The sequence below is a fragment of the Globicephala melas genome, chromosome 4, assembly GCF_963455315.2.
Source record: "Globicephala melas chromosome 4, mGloMel1.2, whole genome shotgun sequence".
NCBI lineage: Eukaryota > Metazoa > Chordata > Mammalia > Artiodactyla > Delphinidae > Globicephala > Globicephala melas.
The window spans coordinates 114,767,894-114,790,124 of NC_083317.1; the positions used below are offsets into that span (position 1 = coordinate 114,767,894).

At 37.7% G+C, this 22,231-nt stretch overlaps 1 protein-coding gene across 1 annotated transcript in view; it reads left to right on the forward strand.

The window, feature by feature from the left end:
• The first annotated feature begins 1,458 nt into the window (after positions 1–1,458).
• The window catches only part of IGSF10 (immunoglobulin superfamily member 10), a 153,385-nt gene continuing 132,612 nt past the window's right edge, over positions 1,459–22,231 (forward strand). The window contains exons 1-2 of the mRNA XM_070045379.1: positions 1,459–1,556; positions 2,438–2,541. Coding sequence (XP_069901480.1) covers positions 1,459–1,556; positions 2,438–2,541 — 202 coding nt within the window. The remainder of the gene's footprint in view (positions 1,557–2,437; positions 2,542–22,231) is intronic.

The following is a 22,231-nucleotide window of genomic DNA, read 5'->3' on the forward strand; positions in this document are numbered from 1 at the left end:
CGCAGCCCCGCCCGCCCCGGCGGGGGAGCAGACAAGCCTCTCGGGCTGGTGAGTGCCGGTCGGCACCGATCCTCTGTGCGGGAATCTCCCCCCTTTGCCCTCCGCACCCGTTGCTGTGCTCTCCTCCACGGCTTCGAAGCTCCCCCCCCCCGCCTCCCGCTGTCTCTGCCCGCGAAGGGGCTTCCTAGTGTGTGGAAACTTTTCCTCCTTCACAGCTCCCTCCCACTGGTGCAGGTGCCGTCCCTATTCTTTTGTCTCTGTTTTTTCTTTTTTTCTTTTGCCCTACCCAGGTACGTGGGGAGTTTCTTGCCTTTTGGGAGGTCTGAGGTCTTCTGCCAGCCTTCAGTAGGTGTTCTGTAGGAGTTGTTCCACGTGTAGATGTATTTCTGGTGTATCTGTGGGGAGGAAGGTGATCTCCGCGTCTTACTCTTCCGCCATCTTCCGCCTTTGTTCCCACATCTTCTTTATCCATGTATCTGTTGATGAACATTTTAGTTGCTTCCATGTTTTGCCTAATGTAAATAGTGCTGCAATGAACATTGGGGTGCATGTATCTTTTCGAATTATAGTTTTACCAGATATATGCCCAGGAGTGGGATTACAGGATCAGATGGTATCTCTATTTTTAGTTTCTTAAGGAATCACTATAGTGTTCTCCATAGAGACTGTACCAATTTACATTCCCACCAACAGTGTAGAAGGGTTCCTTTTTCTCCACACCCTCTCCAGCATTTATTATTTGTAGACTTTATGATAATGGCCATTCTGACCAGTGTGAGGTGAGACCTCATTGTAGTTTTGATTTGCATTTCTCTAATAATTAGAGATGTTGAGCATCTTTTCATGTGCATTTTGGCCATCTGTATGTCTTCTTTGCAGAAACATCTATTTAGATCTTCTGCTCATTTTTTTTTTTTTTCTAGCCCGCAGCTGGGACAGGGCTTAGAAGGAGGTTGGGGATTGGGACATTGGCGAGCCCAGTGGCCTTCTTTTCCGCATTTGAAGCAGGCCCCCGGCGGGGTTGCCTTTTGCGGACCCCGTGGATGCTGTGATCCATGGGAGATGGCCGGCCTTAGGGCGGCTACAAGAGCTTGGGTTTGGAGGGCCACCTTCTGGTGCATCCGAGCCTGTCGGCTGGATTCTGCCAAATCCTCACGGCCATTATAGACTTTAAAGGCCATTTTTACCAGATCTCGAATAGGGGTTTGAGGGCCGTCTTCTGCCCGTTTTAATTTCTTTCGGATGTCCGGGGCTGATTGGGTGATAAAATGGGTGGCTAGGACCGCTGCCCCTGCCGGGGTGTCAGGGTCCAGCCGGGTGTAGAGAGTTAAGGCCTCTGTAAGGCGATTGAGAAAGATAGCTGGATTTTCGTTAGGTTCTTGGGTTATCTCTTTTAGTTTTTCAAAATTGACTACCTTATGAGCGGCAGCCTGCATGCCAGCCAGGAGGCATTGGATCATGAGGTCGCGCTACAACAGCCATCTTGGCCATCCTGATAAGTCCAGCCTGGATCGGTGCCAGGTACGGCAGTGGCTCCGACAGGCATGGAGTTGTCGGTAAGGTGAACCTGATCTGCATGGTTTCGGGCAGCAGTTTGAATTCTTTTCCTTTCGTCAGGTAGAGGACAGAACCACAAAGATATCGTGCCAGGTTAGATCGTAAGCTTGAGAGAGAGAGCGAAATTCTTTGATGTAGCAGGAAGAGTCGGCAGAAAAGGAGCCTAATCGCTTTTCTATTTGAGAGAGATCTTGGAGAGAAAAGGGAACATGAACTCTAACTAATCCTTCCGCTCCTGCTACCTCCCTCAGAGGGCAGAGGAGATTTGGATCTTGGGAGTCGTGAGAGCGTGTATGTGCACTAATTGGCGAAGCAAGGGGCGTGGGAGGAGAAACCATCGAGGGAGGCGGGAACAGTTGGAGGGGACGGAGCGGGTTCGGGAGGAGGAGGGACCGCCTCAGGGTAGGGTGGAGGTTGGAGAGGAGCTCTGGAGTGGGGAGAGGCGAGAGATTCGGGAGGGTCGGTTGTGGGGAGGAATCCAAGAGGATTGAGGTTTTGGATGGAGGATTTGAGAGGTAGAACAATTGATGCAAAGGGAGGGGCGGGAGCGCATACCAGAAGGCCTGAACATTGGGGACCTCGGACCATTTGCCCGTCCTGCGGCAGTAATTATCTAGATCACGGAGGATGTTAAAATCGAAAGTCCCTTCAGGATTGATTGTCTAGAGGATATTGTGGCCAGGCCACAGTGGAATAGAAAATAAGCCGTCGGCGACGGAGATCTTGGGAGAAACCGAGGGCTGTAAAATTGGCTAGGAGACACCCCAGGGGCGTCTTCGGATCTGGTTTCGATTGTGAGGTTCCCATAACCCCCAGTCTGTCCCTGAGTGAATGGAGAGGGAGAGAGGCGTCCCTGGTCTCAGTCTCCAATTCACGGCAGGTCGGAGAGCGGTCAGGCAATTGGGACGTCTCCACAGTCGCCCGAGGCCCGGAGAGAGGATGGAGGAATCCCTGACGCGGCCGCGATTAAGGACAGGGAGTCCGGTAGGCAGGGACTCTGAGGGTCAGAGGGAACAAGGGAGGAGGACTTACCCCGTTTTCTGCTGGATCGGGTGGATGAATAGAGGTTCCCTGGTTGTCTCCTGCGGGAGGGGAGGAGCGGCCCGCGCGGTAACCCACGGGGCTTGGTACCCCTCCCGGGTTTCGGCACCAAATGCAAGGTCGGATCTTAACAAACAGCACGGCGAAACAGAGGAAAGCTTCAAGTGAGCTTTATCAGGGAGCGCTCCCGGGCGAGGTTCACTGGTCCGAGAGAAAGGGGGCCAGAGAAGTCCTCTGCTCATTTTTTAATTGGGTTCTTTTTTTGATATTGAGCTGCATGAGCTGTTTATACAATATACTTTGGAGATTAATCCCTTGTCAGTTGTATCATTTGCAAATATTTTCTCCCATTCTGTAGGTTTTCTTTTCATTTTGTTCATGGTTTCCTTTGCTGTGCAAAAGCTTTTAAGTTTAATTAGGTCCCGTTTATTTATTTTTATTTTTATTTCCATGACTCTAGGAGATTGATCCAACAATATACTGCTGCAATTTATGTCAGAATGTTCTGCCTATGTTTTCCTCTAAGAGGTTTATAGTATCTGCTCTTACATTTAGGTGGGTAATCCATTTTGAGTTTATTTTTGTGTATGGTGTTAGAGAATGTTCTAATTTCATTATTTTACATGTAGCTGTCCAGTTTTCCTAGCACCACTTATTGAAGAAACTCTCTTTTCTCCATTGTATATTCTGGCCTGCTTTGTAATAGATTAATTGGCCATAGGTGTGGGGGATTAGTTCTGGGCTTTCTATCCTGTTCCATTGATCTATATGTCTGTTTTTGTGCCAGTACCATACTGTTTTGATTACTATAGCTTTGTAGTATAGTCTGAAATCAGGGAGCCAGATTTCCTCCAGCTCCGTTTTTCTTTCTCAAGATTGCTTTAGCTAGGTCATCTTTAATATGTTGCTAATTTCAGTTATATAAAAACTATAGATTTATACATAATTTTGTACTTTGTGTGATGAAGGTATATTTATATTATGATGGTACTTTAATTATATTTTCAGTTACATGAGAATCATAGCTTTGCACATATTTTATAAGATTATTGCTATGAAGGTATACTTATTTCTCAAAAGTTAGGGCTGGGGTAGGAGCTGGAGATAAAGCTTAAGAAGTCATCAGTGGGACTCATAGATATGGATGAATCATAAACTAAGGGACTGCTTAGAAAATACACAGTTTCCATTTCCTCTTAGACATTATGCCAGATGGAATTATAGCCTTGTCCAAAGAAATCACAACTTGTTTGAATTACAGCTAAGACTAAAATTCCCAGTTTTTTTCACATAATGATATGTTTGAATATAGACTCTAGTTTTATAACTTAAATATCCTTAAATTACAAGAAGGAAGCTCAATAAATATTTGAGTAGTAAATATAAAATTTCTTAGATTAATTATACAAACACTTTTTCCATGAAAAATGGATATCTCGTCAACAAATACACCTTCAGATTTCATCTAAAAAGGCAAATTTTAGAGAAACCAACAAGATGGTAAAGGAGCAGGCAAACCCTGTAATAATTTTCTTTCTACTGTCCAGCTTCATTTAAATTCTGTATCTGTGTGTGTGTGTGTGTGTGTGTGTGTGTGTGTGTGTGTGTATAGGTGGCCCTGTTCTCATAATTTTCAGGTTAAAGTTAGTTATTTTGCTTGATATATGATTAATGTTTCCTCAAGTTAAAATAATACATTCCCAAAGAAAACACAGTATAGTAAGGTGCCTCTGAAGGGTGTGGCCAAGATGGCAGAGTAGGAAGACCCTGAGCTCACCTCCTCCTACAAGCACACCAAAATTGCCACTATTTACAGAGCAACTATCTTTGAGAACAACCTAAAGACTAGCAGAAAAGATTTTCCACAGGTAAAGATATAAAGAAGAAGCCACAACAAAATGGGTAGGAAGGATAGAGACATGGTATGGTCAGGACCCATACCTCTGGGTCAGCAATCAACAAACAGGAGGAATATCACAACTATAGATGTCCTCCCCAAGGAGCAAGGGGTCTGAGCCCCACATCAGGCTCCCCAGCCTTAGAGTTCTACACCAGGAAGATGAGTCCCAGTATATCTGGCTTTGAAAATGAGCAAGGCCTTATGTTTGGGAGAGCTGAAGGGCAATAAGAAACAGACTCCATTTTTAAAAGGCATGCACAAAATCTCACATGTTCCAAGTCCCAGCACAGAGGCAGTAGTTTGACAGAAAACTGGGTCAGACCCGCTTCATGATCTTGGAAAGAAGAAGGCATTTGGGACTCCCCCTCGATATGGAGATGCTGGCCGCAGTTTGGGAAGCTCAATACCTCAACAATACTGTCACCTGAGAAGTACCATTTTGTAATCCTCCCTCTAGCATCGGAGGTTTGCCCCACCCACCAGCAAGCCTGAAGCAGCCACACATCCCCAGGCCACACAGCCAGCCACATGGGGACCTAACCCCACTCACCAGTGGGGCCCACAGCCACCAGAGGCAGGACTTCACATCCAAGTGGGTTAGGGTGCAGCCTTACCTATGCCCACAGTAGTCACCCCCACCACAACAGAAGGGAAAATGTAACCCACATAGGGGATACCTCTAAAGCATGGTGACCATAGGGAAGTGTGACTTCCCTCTGGTGACCATAGGGAAGTGTGCTGCTGGGCCCCATAGGATGCCTACTATAAAAGACCACTTCTCCAATATTGGAGATGTAACTGACCTTCCTAATACATAGAAATAAATACAGAGAATTAGGCAAAATGAGGAGACAGAGGAATAGGTTCCAAAAAAAAAAAGGACAAGACAAAAATCTCAAGAAAAGAACTAAATGAAGTGGAGATAAGCAATCTACCTAATAAAGAGTTCAAAGTAATGGTCATAAAGATACTCACCAAACTGGGAAGTAGAATGGATGAACTCTATGAGAATTTCTACAGTTAGAAAATATAAGAAGAACCAAACCAAACTAAAAAATAAAGTAACAGATTAAAAAATACAGACACAGGGGCTTCCCTGGTGGTGCAGTGGTTGAGAGTCCGCCTGCTGATGCAGGGGACGCGGGTTCGTGCCCCGGTCCGGGAGGATCCCACATGCCACGGAGTGGCTAGGCCTGTGAGCCATGGCCGCTGAGCCTGTGTGTCCAGAGCCTGTGCTCTGCAACGGGAGAGGCCACAACAGTGAGAGGCCCACGTACCGAAAAAAAAAAAAATACAGACAGAATCAGCAGTAGGTTAGATGATACAGAGGAATGAATCAGCAGTCAGGAAGACAAAGTAGTGGAAATTACCCAAACTGAACCCCCTAAATTTTTTTTTTTTTTTTTTTTTTTTACTGTAGTAGAAGGAAGAAAATAATAAAGGTCAGAGTGGAGATAAATAGAAACTAAAAAACAATAGAAAATATCAATGAAACTAAGATCTGGTTTTTGAAGATATAAACAAAATTAATAAACCTTTAGCCAGACTCATCAAGAATTATCATGCTAAGTGAAGTAAGTCAGAAAAAGACAAATATGATATGATATTGCTTATATGCAGAATTAAAAAAAAATGATACTATGAATTTATTTACAAAACAGAAACTGACTCACAGACTTAGAGAATGAACTTATGGTTACCAGGGGGGTGGGGGGAAGGGATAGACTGGGAGTTTGAGGTTGACATGTATACACTGCTATATTTAAAGTAGATAACCAACAAGGACCTACTGAACAGCACAGGGAATGCTGCTCAATATTCTGTAATAACCTAAATGGGAAAAGAATTGAAAAAGGATAGATACATGTATATGTATAACTGAATCACTTTGCTGTACACCTGAAACTAACACAACATTGTTAATCACCTATGCTCCAACGTAAAATAAAGATTAAAAAAAAAAGAATAAAAGTGAGCAGCCTCCAAAAACTGAGAAATGAAAGAGAAGTTACAACCAACACCACAGAAATACAAAGAATCATAAGATATTACTATAATTATATGACAAAAAATTAACCTAGAATAAATGGATAAATTCCTAGAAACATACCATCTCTCAAAAATGAATCAGGAAGAAATAGTAAATATGGACAGACCAATTACCAATAATGAAATTGAATCCATATTTTTAAAATTCCCAGTAAACAAAAGTCCATGACCAGATGGTTTCAAAAGTATTCTACCAAACATTTAACAAAGAGTTAACACCGATTCGTGTCAAACTATTCCAAAAAATTGAAGAGGATGAAATGCTTCCAAACTCACTCTACAAGACCAGCATCACCCTGATTACAAAACGAGATGAAGACACCACAAAAAATAAAATAAAATTACAGGCCAATATCACTGATGAACATAGATGCAAAAATACTCAACAAAGTATCAGCAAATTATATTCAATTATACATTAAAAGGATCATACACATGATCAAGTGGGATTTATCCCAGGGATGCAAGGATGATTCAATATCCATAAATCAACCAATGTTATATATCACATTAACAAACTGAAAAACAAAAAACCTATGATTATCTCAATAGATGCAGAAAAAGCTTTTCACAGAAATCAACATCCATGTATGATAAGAGCTCTCAACAAAGTGGGTATAAAGAGAATTTATCTCAACATAATAAAGGCCATATATGACAAACCGATAGCCAACATCACACTCAACAGTGAAATACTGAAAACATATCTTTTAAGATCAGGAACAAGACAAGGATGCCATTCTTGCCCTTTTATTCAACATAGCATTGGAAGTCCTAGCCACAGCAATCAGAGAAGAAAAAGAAATGCACATTAGAAAGGAAGAAGAGGTAAAACTGTCACTTTGCATATGACATGATACTCTATATAGAAAATCCTAAAGATGCCACAAAAAACCTATTAGAACTAACGCATGAATTCAGTAAAGTTGCAGGATACAAAGTTAATATGCAGAAATCTGTTGTGTTTCTATGCACTAATAACAAACTATCAGAAAGAGAAATTAAAATAACCACTCCATTTACAATTGCATCAAAAAGAATAAAATACCTAGGAATAAATCTAACCCAGGAGGTAAAAGAGTTGTACTCTGAAAATGATAAGACATTGATGAAATAAATTGAAGATGACACAAACAAATGGATAGATATAGCATGCTCAAGGATTGGAAGAATTAATATTGTTGAAATGACCATTATCCACAAGGAGTGTGCAATCCTTATCAAAATAGCCATGACATTTTTCATAGAACTAGAACAAATAATTTTAAATTTTGTATGTAACACAAAAGTCCCTGAATAGCCAAAGCAATCTTTAGAAATAAAAACAAAGCTGGAAGTATCATGCTCCCTGATTTCAAACTATACTACAAAATTCCAGTAATCCAAACAGGAAGGTACTGGCGTAAAAACAGACACACAGATCAATGCGACAGAATAGAGAGCCCAGAAGTGAATCTATACTTAACCGATCAGTTAATTTACCACAAATGTGGCAAGAATATACAATGGGGAAAAGACAGCCTCTTCAATAAATGGTGTTGGGAAAACTGGACAGTTGCAAAAGAATGAAACTGGACTACTTTCTCACCCCATATACAAAAATAAACTCAAAATAGATTAAAGACATAAATGTAAGACCTGAAACCATAAAATTCCTAGAAGAAAACATAGTCAGTAGGCTCTTTAACATTGGTCTTAGCAATATATTTTTGGATATGTCCCCTCAGGCAAGAGAAACAAAAGCAAAAATAAACAAATGGGACTATATACATCTAAAAAGTTTTCTCACAGCAAAAGAAACTATCAACAAAATGAATAGGTAGCCTACTGAATGGGAGATATTTTCAAGGGGTTAGTATTCAAAATATACCAAGAACTCATGCAACTCAATGGCAATGAAAAGCAAACCAATTAGAAAATGGGCAGAAGGCCTGAGTAAAAATGTTTCCAAAGAAGACATACAGATAGCCAACAGACATATGGAAAATGCTGAACATGATTAATCATCAAGGAGACGCAAGTCCAAACCACAATAAGATAACATCTCACATCAGTCAGAATGGGTCTCATCAAAATGACAACAAATAAGAGTTGGCAAGGAAGTGGAGGAAAAGGAGCCCTCATGCACTGCTGGTGGGAATGTAATTGGTGCAGCCACTGTGGAGAACAGTATGGAGGTCCTTCAAAAAATTAAAAATACGACTGTCATATCATCCAGCAGTTTCACTTCTGGGTATTAACCTGAAAAAACAAAAACACTAATTTGAAAAGATCATCCACTTTAATGTTCACAGCAGAATTATTTACAATAGCCAAGAGGCGGAAGTGTTCATCAGTAGATGAATGGATAAAGAAGATGTGGTTCAAATATACAGTGTAATATTACTCAGTCATAAAAAAATGAAATCTTGCCATTTACAATAACATGTATAGACCAAGAGAGTATTACACTAAGTGAAAAAAGTCAGAGAAAGACAAATACCATATAATCTCACATGTGGAATCTAAAAAACAAAACAAACAAAACAAAATGAAAACAGACTCATAGATACAGATAACAAACAGGTGGTTATCAGAAAGGAGGGGAATGGGAGGTTGGGCAAAATAGATGAAAGGGATTAAGAGGTAGAAACCTCCAGTTATAAAATAAATAAGCCACGGAGATGTAATAGACAGCATAAGGAATATGATCAATAATATTGTAAGAACTTTGTATGGGGACAGATGGTTAATAGACTTATCATGGTGATCACTTTGTAATGTATGCAAATGTCAAATCACTGAGTAGTACACCTGAAACTAACATAATATCATAAGTCAACTATATTTTAATAAACATAAATAAATGTTTTAAGTATTAAAAAAATAAGATACCATTCAGTTCATCACAGGCTTATAATTATGTATAAAAGGTAGTTAACTTTTGTGTTTAAGGGAATAAAAGAGATGTTATCCGTTACACAACAAACACCCTGCAATCCAACAAACCATTCTTTATCTCTGGTTGCCAGTGTGGTGTGAGTTTGGATGACAGGGCCAAGTCAAACCTGGTAACACACAAGCAAAGTGGGCAATCCTGGGTCTGTGTTTCAGGGACCAGACTGAATCATGCAGGGCTGTAGGCAAGTCCATTCCAAGGAGCAGAGCCAAGTATAAGCACGAAAGGAGCAACATCAGCCCTGAGATTTAAGGGATGAGTATGAAACAACAGGCCGCAGACCAGGCAAGAGGTCAGAAACCAAGAACAGGAACAAATCAGGAAATGCACTACCCCCAGAAAGGAAAAAATGATAGGATCAACTCTAGGGTCCATGGCTACAGTTGTATTTGGTGCTGGCCATACGAAGTCAGAGATATCAGATTAGCTGAGTTAATGACTCAGGGCGTGGTCAGATAGTAGAAATGTAAAAATGCAAATAAAAACAAAAAAAAAAAACAAAACAGAATAAAAAACACTCCAATTTTTAAAAAATCGGGTTTCTTAATATATCTAGAAAAAGATTTAGTTGGCAGCCATATGGCCCATCCCCTTCTTTAAAAATCATCCCCCGAGAAGCAACATTTTAAATAGTCATTGTGAAATCAAATGCTCTAAGAATTAACTTTGCCAAGTTGGACACTTTCCCTCACTGTAACCCGAGGATACGTGTAGAAACCTCATATGCCCTTTTTCTTGTACAACAAAGCTCTTGGAACTTTCTCTTTTATATTGGCACATGTACAGTAATACTTCAAAATTCTCAGTTAAGGATTATCAAAGATACTCTAGAAATTTTCATAACATGTCATCATTTTCAACTCCTTAATAGCAAATAGAAATGATATCTAAATGTTTGACCACATAAAATTCAGGATTAAAAATGTCAAACTCGCTACTCCTAAGATGTTAATGAAGAAATCAAATGGAACATGATTTCATTTGACTTGAGGTAAAACTTTAAAGTTTGTATAAGTCCATGATGATTCATTTTTTTCTTACTATTAGTAGTGTCAAAATATAAGACAAACAGTTAATGAAGTACTACAAGTCTTTTTCTCTCTTCCCTTTGTTCCTAAAATTTTTTCTTAATTTTATTTTTACAGTTAATTATGATAGTTTCTCAATTCAAAGATTTCTGGTATTTTACACTTGGGTTTTTCTTAAATCAGAGTCTCTCTTACAACACACATGTATATTTATTGCAAATATGCTTCTTCCTCAGAAGCTGTTACTAATTTGAAAATGCTTCTTATTATTGAATTAAGAAACTACAGCATAAAAATTTGTAATAATCTTTTAAGAAAAGAAATTTAATAAGACATATCTAGATTAGCTAACAAATCCTAAATTTTGCTGCAGAGAATCTGTTGATGTGCAGATTTAGACAGATGTTTGGATAGGAGATTGAATACATACATCTATTTTCTCTGCCTCCCTGGATTCCATTAAAATCATATCAAAGAGCTGTCTCAAAAGCATATCATCCAAGGACAAAGAGAAAAGGAAAAAAAAATGCCAGTCACAAAATTTCAGAAGCTATAAGAGAGATGCATAAGTGATAACTGACTTAGCAATAGCAAAACTAAATCCTAAAAGCTAAATCTTAAGCCAGGTAGGAAAAATTAGGAAATAAAATTCATACTGCAAACCCTTAAAACCACAGTTATTGAAGACATCAGGCTCTTCTAGAGGAAAAATGTAGGGTTAGAAACTGGAGGATGGTTGAATTCTAAGTTAGATGCCAGGTTACACCCCTTCCATTCCACATAACTAAACAACTGTCCTCTCCCCCTGGAGGCTAGAGGCTTATTCTCAGAAGACACAGTGCACACAGATGAAGATAAGAGTGTCAAGTAAAATGTCACTCAACCCTCTTCCCCACTTGATTCCTAGATGCTGATAGCTAGGCCTTTCCACTCAGATAGGAAGTTGGTCAATCACTCTCTTAGAATCTGACCAGCCCTTCCCCCTCCCAAAAATAATGACACAGAAATTTTCCCACCCAGAAATTTCCCCACCCACTTCTGGGTGAAGTGACCCACCCAGAATATCAAGCGGTAAGCCCGCAATCAATCACTTCTCCCCGATTTTAGTGTCCCATTCTTAAATATGAGAAAACAACCAAAGATCAAAACAAACATCAAAGGAACAGACCAAAACAAACATATAAAAGGCAACGGAGATTAGTTGAGTTAAAGAGGGGAAAAAAAACCAAAAATAAGCAAACAAAAGTTGGTTACTAATATCGTAGTATAGATAAGAAGAGCAATTACATACATTTTTAAAAAGAAAAAAGAATAGGATGCCTGAAAAAATGTCTTGGATATTAAAACTATGATATGTACAGGGAAGACAAAGTTTAGGAAGTATCCCAGAATTAGAATAGAAAGATTAAGGGCTGGAAAATAAGATAAAATAAATAAGAAATGGGAAAAATTAACGATTAGCCCAGGAGGTCTGACATCTAAATAACAGGAGCTCCAGAAAAAGAAACAATAGAGGGAAAATATTACTGCTGTTGCAATTCAAGAAAATTTCCAAGAATTGAATGATAAGAACTTTTTTTCAGACTGAAAGTACACACATAATGCCAAATATAATGAGTAAAATGACCATCATAAACTTTCAGAATGCTGAAAACAAATATAAAACCCTAAAAACTTGTAGAAAAAATTTTAAAGTCACATATTCTTCCAGTTACTAGTATCATGCAACAAATTCTCCCAAAACTTGGTGACTTAAACAATTTTATTATGCGCTTTGATTTTGTAGGTCAGAAAATTGGACAGGGTACAATAGGAATCACTGTTTCTTCTCCACAACATCTGCAGCTTCATCTGGGAAGACTCACAGCTAGAGCTAATCCAGTAGATGGATGGAATCATCTGAAGTCTCATTCACTCTCATATTTAGCATTTGATGCTGTCAGCTGGAAACTCAGCTGGAGCTGTTGACAGAAGCGGTCCCTGTGGCCTCTCTCTTTGCCCTGGGTTTCCTTAGAAAATGGTGTCTCGAGCACTCAAACTCTTTTTTTTTACATTTTATTTTTAATTTAAAAAAATTTTATTGAGGTATAGTCGTACAATATTATGTAAGTTTCAGGTGTGTAACATAGTGATTCACAATTTTTAAAGGTTGTGGCTATTATAAAATATTGGCTATTCCATTTATGACTATTATAAAATATTGGCTATATTCCCTGTGTTATACAATGTATCTTTGTAGCTTATTTATTTTATACATAGTAATTTGTACCTCTTACTCCCCTTCCCCTATCTTGCCTTTCCACCCTAGGGTATTCAAACTCTTACAGTGCAACTCAGTGTTCCACAAATGCCTGTCCCCACAAACAAGGTGAGAATACATTGCTTTTTCTAACCTAGCCTCAAAGTTCCCACAATATCACTTCTATCACATTGTATTAATTATAAGCAAATCACTAGCCACCCCAGTTCAAGGGAAAAGTACACACAACTCAATCAAAGGGTGAAAAGTTCATATTGTAGAAGAGCTTGTGAGATAAAAAAATATTTTGCAGCCATTTTTGGAAAATACAAGCTACCACACCACAACATAAGAAATTAGAATGAGTATTCTCACAGCAAGGGTGAAAGCTGGATGACAGTGGAATGATGCCATCAAAATATAAAGGAAAATAAGTTTTAACCTGGAATTTTATTTGTAAGGAAACTATCAATAACGTGCAGATGAAATAATGACATTTTCAGGCACACAACATCTCAAGCATTTGAGATCTCCCATGCACTTTTCCTCAAGAAGTTACTGAAGGATATATTCCAAAATGAAGTCTTATACCAAGAAAGAGGAAGATGTGGGCTCTAGAAACCAGAGGACTTCACACAACACAGAGGCAAAGGAAGTCCCAGAGGAAGTTTAACAGAGAGTCCAGGATGACAGCTATGCACCTTGTTTCACAAAGATGAGCTTGGTAGAACACATGATGTCCTTATTGACAGGAGGTCTACACAACTGGCAACAATTTGGTATTAAAATTACTACATGTATATGGAAAACTAAGGAAAGATATAATAACAAGATAATTACTATTATTAAATCTTTCTAATTTCAGAAAGAATATAAAAGCGTGCAGGAATCACTGGATACAACATTGCTCAGCTGTGAATAGTATTTATATACTAATTAACATTTAACAAAACGTATATTGTTCTAACAAAACATTAAATTTAAAAGGATGGGGTACGGAATAGGAAGCTTGCATGTGTGTGGTAGGGCGAGGGTGTGAAAGAGAGCGACATCTTCTTTCTCCATAGTGGGAATTAATAAAAAATGTGTAAAAATGAAAAATACTGAAGAAGCAATTTAAACATATTATTTAGAAATGTGGAGCGAAGAATCAGGCAAAATTTTTGAACAGATTGTTCCTGCAGAATGGGAAAGAGGAGAATAAATAATAAATTATTATTTATTTTATAATAAAACTCGCAGAGACAATTTATGTGCACCTATAATATTGCCAAAAATAAATAGAAAGTAAACAGAAAAGCAGGGGCATAGAAACTTATCAAATAGTCAAATATGTCTCTGCAGGTTTTCAGGGTCTTAAGTTGTCTTGTTGCTAGTGGCTGTGGTGGTGTTTTGGTGGGTTGGGTGATACTGTTTTTTAGTAGGGAGACTCTTCATGCTAGTCTGGCTAAACATTAGAACCACCCCATTCCTGAGGCTCACCTCTAGGGATTTTTGCTAATCGCCTAGAGTGGGAGATAGCCCTACGTATGTTTCTAAAGCTCCCAGGTTGAGAGTCACTGCACTAGAGGTGGGTCTGCAAGATTTTTCTGTAAAGAGACAGATAATTACTTAGACTTTGTTGGCCACATATGGCCTCTATCACATATTCCTCTGTTTTGTTTTACTTCAAAACCCTTTAAAAATGTAAAAACCAGGCTTAGCTCATGGGCCATACAAAAGCAGGCCCATGGGCCATACCAAAGCAGGGCAGGTTTGGCCAGCAGGCAGTAATTGGCTAAGCCCTGTACTAGAGATCCCTACCCAGCTATCCTTCAGCACCTAGTACCCTTTGCTTCCTCCCTGTTCATGGCTATTTCAATTAAACATTATACATTCTCCACATAAGTTTGTTTTCCTTTCCCTCTGGAAACCTTATTAAGTTGACAGTAAAATATTTTAAAAGGTACAAATATAAAGGCAAAGGTGAGAAAGGTGAGGTGATGGCAGCAGATGAGGAATGTCAATAAATCATTGGAAAAGAAAAATGACTAACAAATAGTTGGAAACTGGCACCTGGCCAAGCAAAGTGGAGAAAGCTAACACGTGGGCACTTACTAAGGGGATTACAAGGGTGAATTGTGCCAAAATGCCCTCTGGAAGCCTATAAGTCCTCAGGACCTGAAGGCACAGCAGAAACTGAGCGAAAGCCACACGTAAGCGTAGTAAGGGAAAGCCTATACTCCTCGAGCTGTGGGCCTTGCCTCACTCTCTCAAAACCCCCTAGGGGTAAGACAGGAATAAAGACGCAGACCTACTAGAGAATGGACTTGAGGATATGGGGAGGGGGAAGGGTGAGCTGTGACAAAGTGAGAGAGAGGCATGGACATATATACACTACCAAACGTAAGGTAGATAGCTAGTGGGAAGCAGCCGCATAGCACAGGGAGATCAGCTCCGTGCTTTGTGACCGCCTGGAGGGGTGGGATAGGGAGGGTGGGAGGAAGGGAGGGAGACGCAAGAGGGAAGAGATATGGGAACATATGTATATGTATAACTGATTCACTTTGTTATAAAGCAGAAACTAACACACAATTGTAAAGCAATTATACTCCAATAAAGCTGTAAAAAAAATGGTATATGATTTGCCAATATTTTCACCCATTTGCAGTTTGTATTTGCACTTTATCGATAATGTACTTTGATACACAATAGTTTTAAAATTTGATGAAGTCCAATTTACCTATTTTTCTATAGTTGTTTGTGCTTTTGGTTTCTCAGAATTCATTTCTGAATGAAGGGTCATGAAAAGTTAAAAAAAAATAAGGCAGAGGATTATAGGAGTTTTCACTGTGAAACTGAACAGTTCAAGAGAATACACATCATGTTTCCTGTAATAAGACCACCTTGCTGCCTTATTAACCTACGGTAAAGTCTACTAGCTGACTGTGCTTACACTCCATGATTCCATTTGCTTCTTAGAGTCTCCTTCTAAATACGAGTGGGGAGCAAAGCATTGCCATGTACTTGAGAAAAGTCTCTGATATAAGAACAGGCCAAAAATAACAGAAATGGAGGCCAGAGAAAACAGCATATGCAAGGAGCACAAGAAAACTTGCAAAAATATATCATTTATCTCAAAAAATTAGAGAATGTATTTCAATTACGAAGCAATAATAAAAGTTTATTTAAAAGGAACCAAATAAGAACTTTAAAACAATTAAACAATTATTAGAATAACTAAAATAAAAATTCAACAGGAGATTTGGAAGATAAAGATGTGGAAATTTCTCAGAAAGCTAGAACAAAAAGACAGAAAAAATTTTTTTAAGTTAAGAAAGTTAGAGGATCAGTATAGAAGGCCCAGCATCTCAAATAATTGTTCAAGGATGAAAAAGCAAAGAAAACAAAGGAGAGAAAATTGCAGAACTAATATAAGACAGTTTCCAGAATCAAAGGACAAAAATCTCCAGATGGGAAGGGTTTATCTCATACACAGTACAATGGATGACACACAACATGGCACACCATGATAAAATTTTAGAACTCTGCGATATAAAAAAAAGAGAAGACCCGCAAAGATTTTAGGAAGAGAAAACAGCTCGTTGAAGAGAGGAATGGAAAATCAAATAGCATTAGACTTTCAGCAGCAAACCTAAAATGTAGGGGAAGGGGAGATACAGAGCAATGCCTTTTAAATTCTCCGTGAAAAATAGTCTTTGATTTAAAAGTTTTACCCCACCAAACTGTCATTTAGACATGGGAGTTGACTATATCCTTGCAAACATGCAACATGTTTACGTCCCATGCACTCTTTCTTAAAAAGTTTTAGAGGTTGCAGTACCAAAAGAAGGAATATGTAAGATACAGAAGACGGGAAACCCTGTGAAGGAAAGCGATAAAGGAAATCCAAGTAAGACCACTGTGCTGTTGCAGCCTGGAGAGCTACTAAGAGCAACTAGGGCAGATTAGAGGCTCTGCAGGATGTGCTCCAAAGTAAGTATTGCCCTGATGCGTTTGAGTCGGCAGCAAATATTAATAGAATTTGACAGACATGTTTTAGCATTTGGAGAAAAAAATCAGTAGACACATAGAACATAAGTAAATGAGGAAACAGACATTTATTATATATTCCAGGAAAAATACAAATGATAATCATAGACCATCACTTGACACAGAAGAGAATTCTTACAATGTAATAATAATGTAAAACTTAGTCTCAATTTAACCAAAATTCTTTATTTTTTAAATTGAAGTATGGTTGATTTACAATATCATATTAGTTTCAGGTGTACAACATAGTGATTCAATATTTTCATAGATTATACCCCATTTAAAGTTATTACAAAATAAGGGCTATATTCCCCTGTGCTATAAAGTATATCCTCGTTGCTATTTATTTTATACATAGTGATTTGTAACTCTTAATCCCATATCCCTATCGTGCCCCTTCCCCCTTCCCTCTCCTGACTGGTAACCACTAGTTCATTCTCTGTATCCGTGAGTCTATTCTTTTTCTTTATATTCAGTAGTTTTGTTTTTTGGTTTTTTTTTTTTAGATTCCACATATAAGTGATATCATACAATATCTGTCTTTCTCTAACTTATTTCACTTATCATAGTACCCTCCAAGTCCGTCGTGTTGTTGCAAATGGCAAAATTTCATTCTTTTTTATGGCTGAGTAATATCCCATTGTATATATACCTTACATCTTTTTTTATCTATTCATCTGTTGATGGACACTTAGGTTGCTTACTCATCTTGGCAATTATAAATAATATGGCTATGAACATTGGGGGGCATGTATCTCTTCAAATTAATGTTTTAATTTTCTTCAGATATATACTTACCAGTGGAATTGGTGGATCGTATGCTAGTTCTGTTTTTAGTTTTTTGAGGAGCTCCATACTGTTGTCCATAGTGTTTGTACCAATTTACATTGCTACCAACAGTGTACTACAGTTCCCTTTTGTCTACATCCTCGCCAACATTTTTTATTTGTAGAATTTTCGGTTATAGCCATTTTAACAGGTATGAGGTGATATCTCTTTGTGGTTTTGACTTGTATTTGATGATTAGTGGTGTTGAGCCTTTTTTCATGTGTTTGTTTGTTTCTTTGGACAAATGTCCCTTCAGGTCTTTTGCCCAGTTTTAATTGGGTTGTTTATTTTTTTGATACTGAGTTGTATGAGCTATTAATACATTTTGGACATTAACTCCTTATTAGGCATATAATTTGCAAATATTTTATCCCATTCAGTAGGTTGTCTTTCCGTTTTGTTGATGCTTTCTTTTGCTGTGTGAAAGCTTTTACTTTTAATTAGGTGTCATCTGTTTATTTTTGCTTTTGTTTCCTTTGCATTAGGAGACAGATCCACACACACAAAAAATATTGCTATGATTTAAATTGAAGAAGGTTCTGCCTGTGTTTTCTTCTAGGAGTTGTATGATTTCGGGTCTTAATTTTAGGTCTTTAATCCATTTTAAATTTATTTTTGTATGTGATGTGGGAAAGTGTTCTAATTTCATTCTTTATATACAGCTGTCCAGTTTTCCCAGCACCACTTATTGAAGAGACTGTCTTTTTTTTCTTGTATATTCTTGCCTCACTTGTTGTAGATTAATTATTTGAAAATATACGTGTGGATTTATTTCTGGGCTATCTATTCTGTCCTACTGATCTATCTTTTTGTGTCTGTTTTCATGCCAGTACCATGCTGTTTTGATTACTGTAGCTAAGTAGTATAGTCTGAAGTCAGGGAGTGTGATACCTCAGCTTTGTTTTTGTTTTTTTCTCAAGATGGCTTTGGCAATTCAGGATCTTTTGTGGTTCCATATAAATTTTAGGATTGGGCTTCCCTGGTGGTGTAGTGGTTAAGAATCCACCTGCCAATGCAGGGGACATGGGTTCGTGTCCTGGTCCGGGAAGATCCCACATGCTGTGGAGCACCTAAGCCTGTGCACCACAACTACCGAGCTTGTGCTCTAGAGCCCGCAAACCACAATGACTGAGCCTGCGTGCTACAACTACTGAAGCCCGTGCACCTAGAGCCCATGCTCCACAACAAGAGAAGCCACCACAATGAGAAGCCTGCACACTGCAACAAAGAGTAAACCCCACTCGCCACAACTAGAGAAAGCCCATGTACAGCACCAAAACCCAACACAGCCTTAATTAATTAATTAGAAAAAAAATTTTAAAATAAATTTTAGGATTATCTGTTCTAGTTCTGTGAAAAACGTCATGAGTATTTTGACAGGGATTGCGTTAAATCTGTATGTTGCTTTGGGTACTACAGATACTTTAACAATATTAATTCTTCTAATCCAAGAACATGGGATATCTTTCCATTCCTTTTTATCATATTCAGTTTCCTTCATCAATGTTTTATAGTTTTCAGAGGTCTTTCACCTCCTTGATTAAGTTTATTCCAAGGTATTTTATTCTTTTTGATGCAGTTTTAAATGAGATTTTTTTCTTGCCTTCTCTATCTGTATATAGAAAAGCAACAGATTTCCATATATTAATCTTGTATCCTGCAACTTTCCTGAATTGATTTGTTAGTTTTAATAGTTTTTTGGTGGAGACTTTAGGGTTTTCTGTATCTATATCATGTCATCTGCAAATAGTGACAGTTTTACATCTTCCCTTCCACTTGGGATGTCTTTTATTTCTTTTCCTTGTCTGATTGCTGTGGCAAGGACTTCCAATACTATGTTAGTAGAAGTGGTGAGAGTGGGAATTCTTGTCTTGTTCCTGATTTTAGAGAAAAGACTTCAGGTTTTTCACTGTTGAGTATAATATTAGCTGTGGGTTTGTCATAAGTGGCCTTTATTATGTTCCTTCTATACCAATGTTAATAAGAGTTTTTATCATGAATGGATGTTGAAGTTTGTCAAAAGCTTTTTCTGTGTCTGTTGAGATGATTCTGTGGTTTTTATCCTTCCTTTTCTAATGTGGTGTATCACATTGATTGATTTGTGAATATTGAGCCATCCTTGCATCCCTGGAACAAATCCCACTTGATCATGTTGTATTGTTCTTTTTATATAGTGTTGAATTTTGTTTCCTAATTTTTTAAAAGGATTTTTGCATCTATATTCATCAGAGATTTGGGGCTGTAATTTTCTTTTTTCTTAGTGTCATTGTCTGGTTTTGGCGTCAAGGTAATGGTGGCCTCATAGAATGAATTTGGGAATCTTCCATCCTCTTCAGTTTTTTGGAATATTTTGAGGACATGTATTAGCTCTTCTTTATATGTTTGATAGAATTCCCCTCTGAAGCCATCCAGTGCTGGGCTTTTGTTTGCTAGGAGTTTTTTTTGTTTGTTTTTTTAATTACAAATTGAATTTCACTACTAGTGATTGTTCTGTTCAGATTGTCTATTTTTTCCTGATTCAGTCTTGCAAGGTTGTGTGTTTCTAGACGTTTTTTTTATCTCTTCTAGGTTGTCCAATTTGTTTGCATATAACTGTTCATCATATTCTCTTATGATTTTTTTGTATCTCTGTGATATTTTTTGTTATATCTCCTCTTTCATTTCTTATTTTGTTTATTTGGATCCTCTCTCTTTTTTCTTGATGAGCCTAGTTAAAGATTTATTGACTTTGTTCATCTTTTTGAAAAAGGAGCTCTGGGTTTCAGTCACCTTTTCTATTTTTGGTCTCCATTTTATTCATTTCCTTTCTGATCTTTATTATTTCTTTCCTTCTCCTGAATTTGGGTTTTATTTTTTCTTCTTTTTCTAATTCTTTTAGGTGGTAAGTTAGGTTGTTTACTTGAGATTTTTCTTGTTTCTAAATGTAGGCCTGTATTGCTATATACTTCCCTCTTAGAACTGCTTTTGTCATATCCCCTAGATTTTGGAAAGTTGTGTTTCCATTTTTATTTGTCTTGAGATATTTTATGATTTTCTTTTTGATTTCTTCATTGACCCATTGGTTTTTTTAGTAGCATGTTGTTTAGTCTCCACTTGTTTGTGCTTTTCCCATTTTTCTTCCTGTAATTGATTTCTAGTTTCTTATTGTTGCAGTCACAAAAAATGCTTAATGTAATTTCTATCCCCTTACATTTGTTGAGACTTGTTTCATGACCCAGCATGTTATCTATCCTGGAGAATGTTCCATGTGCACTTGAAAAGAAGGTGTATTCTGTTGTTTTGGGGTGGAATATTCTGAAGATATATATTAAACTAGTCTAATGTGTCATTTAAAACCACTGTTTCCTTATTGATTTTCTGTCTGGATGATCTGTCCATTGATGTAAGTGGGGTGTTAAAGTCCCCTACTATTATTGTATTATTGTCAATTTCTCTCTTTATGTCCCTTAATATTTGCTTTATATATTTAGATGCTCCTATATTAGGTGCATATATGTTAATAAGTATTATATCCTCTTCTTGTATTGATCCCTTTATCATTATATAGTACCCTTTGTGTCTCTTGTTATATACTTTGTTAAAGTCTATTTTGTCTGATATGAGCATTGCTACCCCACTTTCTTGTTACTTTCATTTGCATGAAATATCTTTTACCATTCCCTCACTTTCAGTCTGTGTCTTTAGCTCTGAAGCAAGTCTCTTGTATGTAGCATTACAGGGGTCTTGCTTTTTTATCCAATCAGCAACACTATGTCTTTTGATTAGAGCATTTAATCCGTTGACATATAAAGTGATTATTGATAGGTATGTACTTATTGCCATTTTGGTACTCATTTTCTGGTTGTTTTTGTAGTTCTCTGTTTTCTTCTTGTTTTATTTTCTTCTCTTGTGGCTTGATGATTTTCTTTAGTGGTATGCTTGTGTTCCTTTCTCTCCAGTTTTTGTGTATCTATTGCAGGTTTTTGATTTGTGGTTACCATGGGATTCCTATATGTTGACTTATAACTATATCTACTTCTTATAAATTAGTAGTCATTTGAGTTCAAACACATTCTAAAATATATACATTTTTTACTTCCCTCCCCCTCATTTTGTGTTTTTGATGTTATATTTTACATCTTCATGTTTATCCCTTTACTGATTATTGTAGTTATACTTGATTTTGCATTTTTTTGTCTTTTAATCTTTGTACTAGCTTATTTACATGGTTAATCCTCAGGCTTTACTATAAACTTGCCTTCGCTAGTGGGATTTTTCCTTTCCTATAGATACTTACTTCTTGTTATAGCTTTTTCTTTCACACTTAGAGAAGACCCTTCAACATCGATTTTAGGGTCAGTTTAATATTGATGAAGTCCTTTGATTTTTGCTTATATGAGAAGTTCTTTATATCTCCTTCAATTATAAATAATAATCTTGCTGGTAAGGGTATCTCATGTTTCAGCACTTTGAGTATATCATGCCACTCTCTTCTGGCCTGCAAAGTTTCTGCAGAAAAATCAGCTGATAACCTCATGGGGGTTCCCTCGTATATGACTTTTTGTTTTTCTCTTGCTACCTTTAGAATTCTCTACCTTTTTTTTTTTTTTTTTTTTTTTTGCAGTATGCGGGGCTCTCAC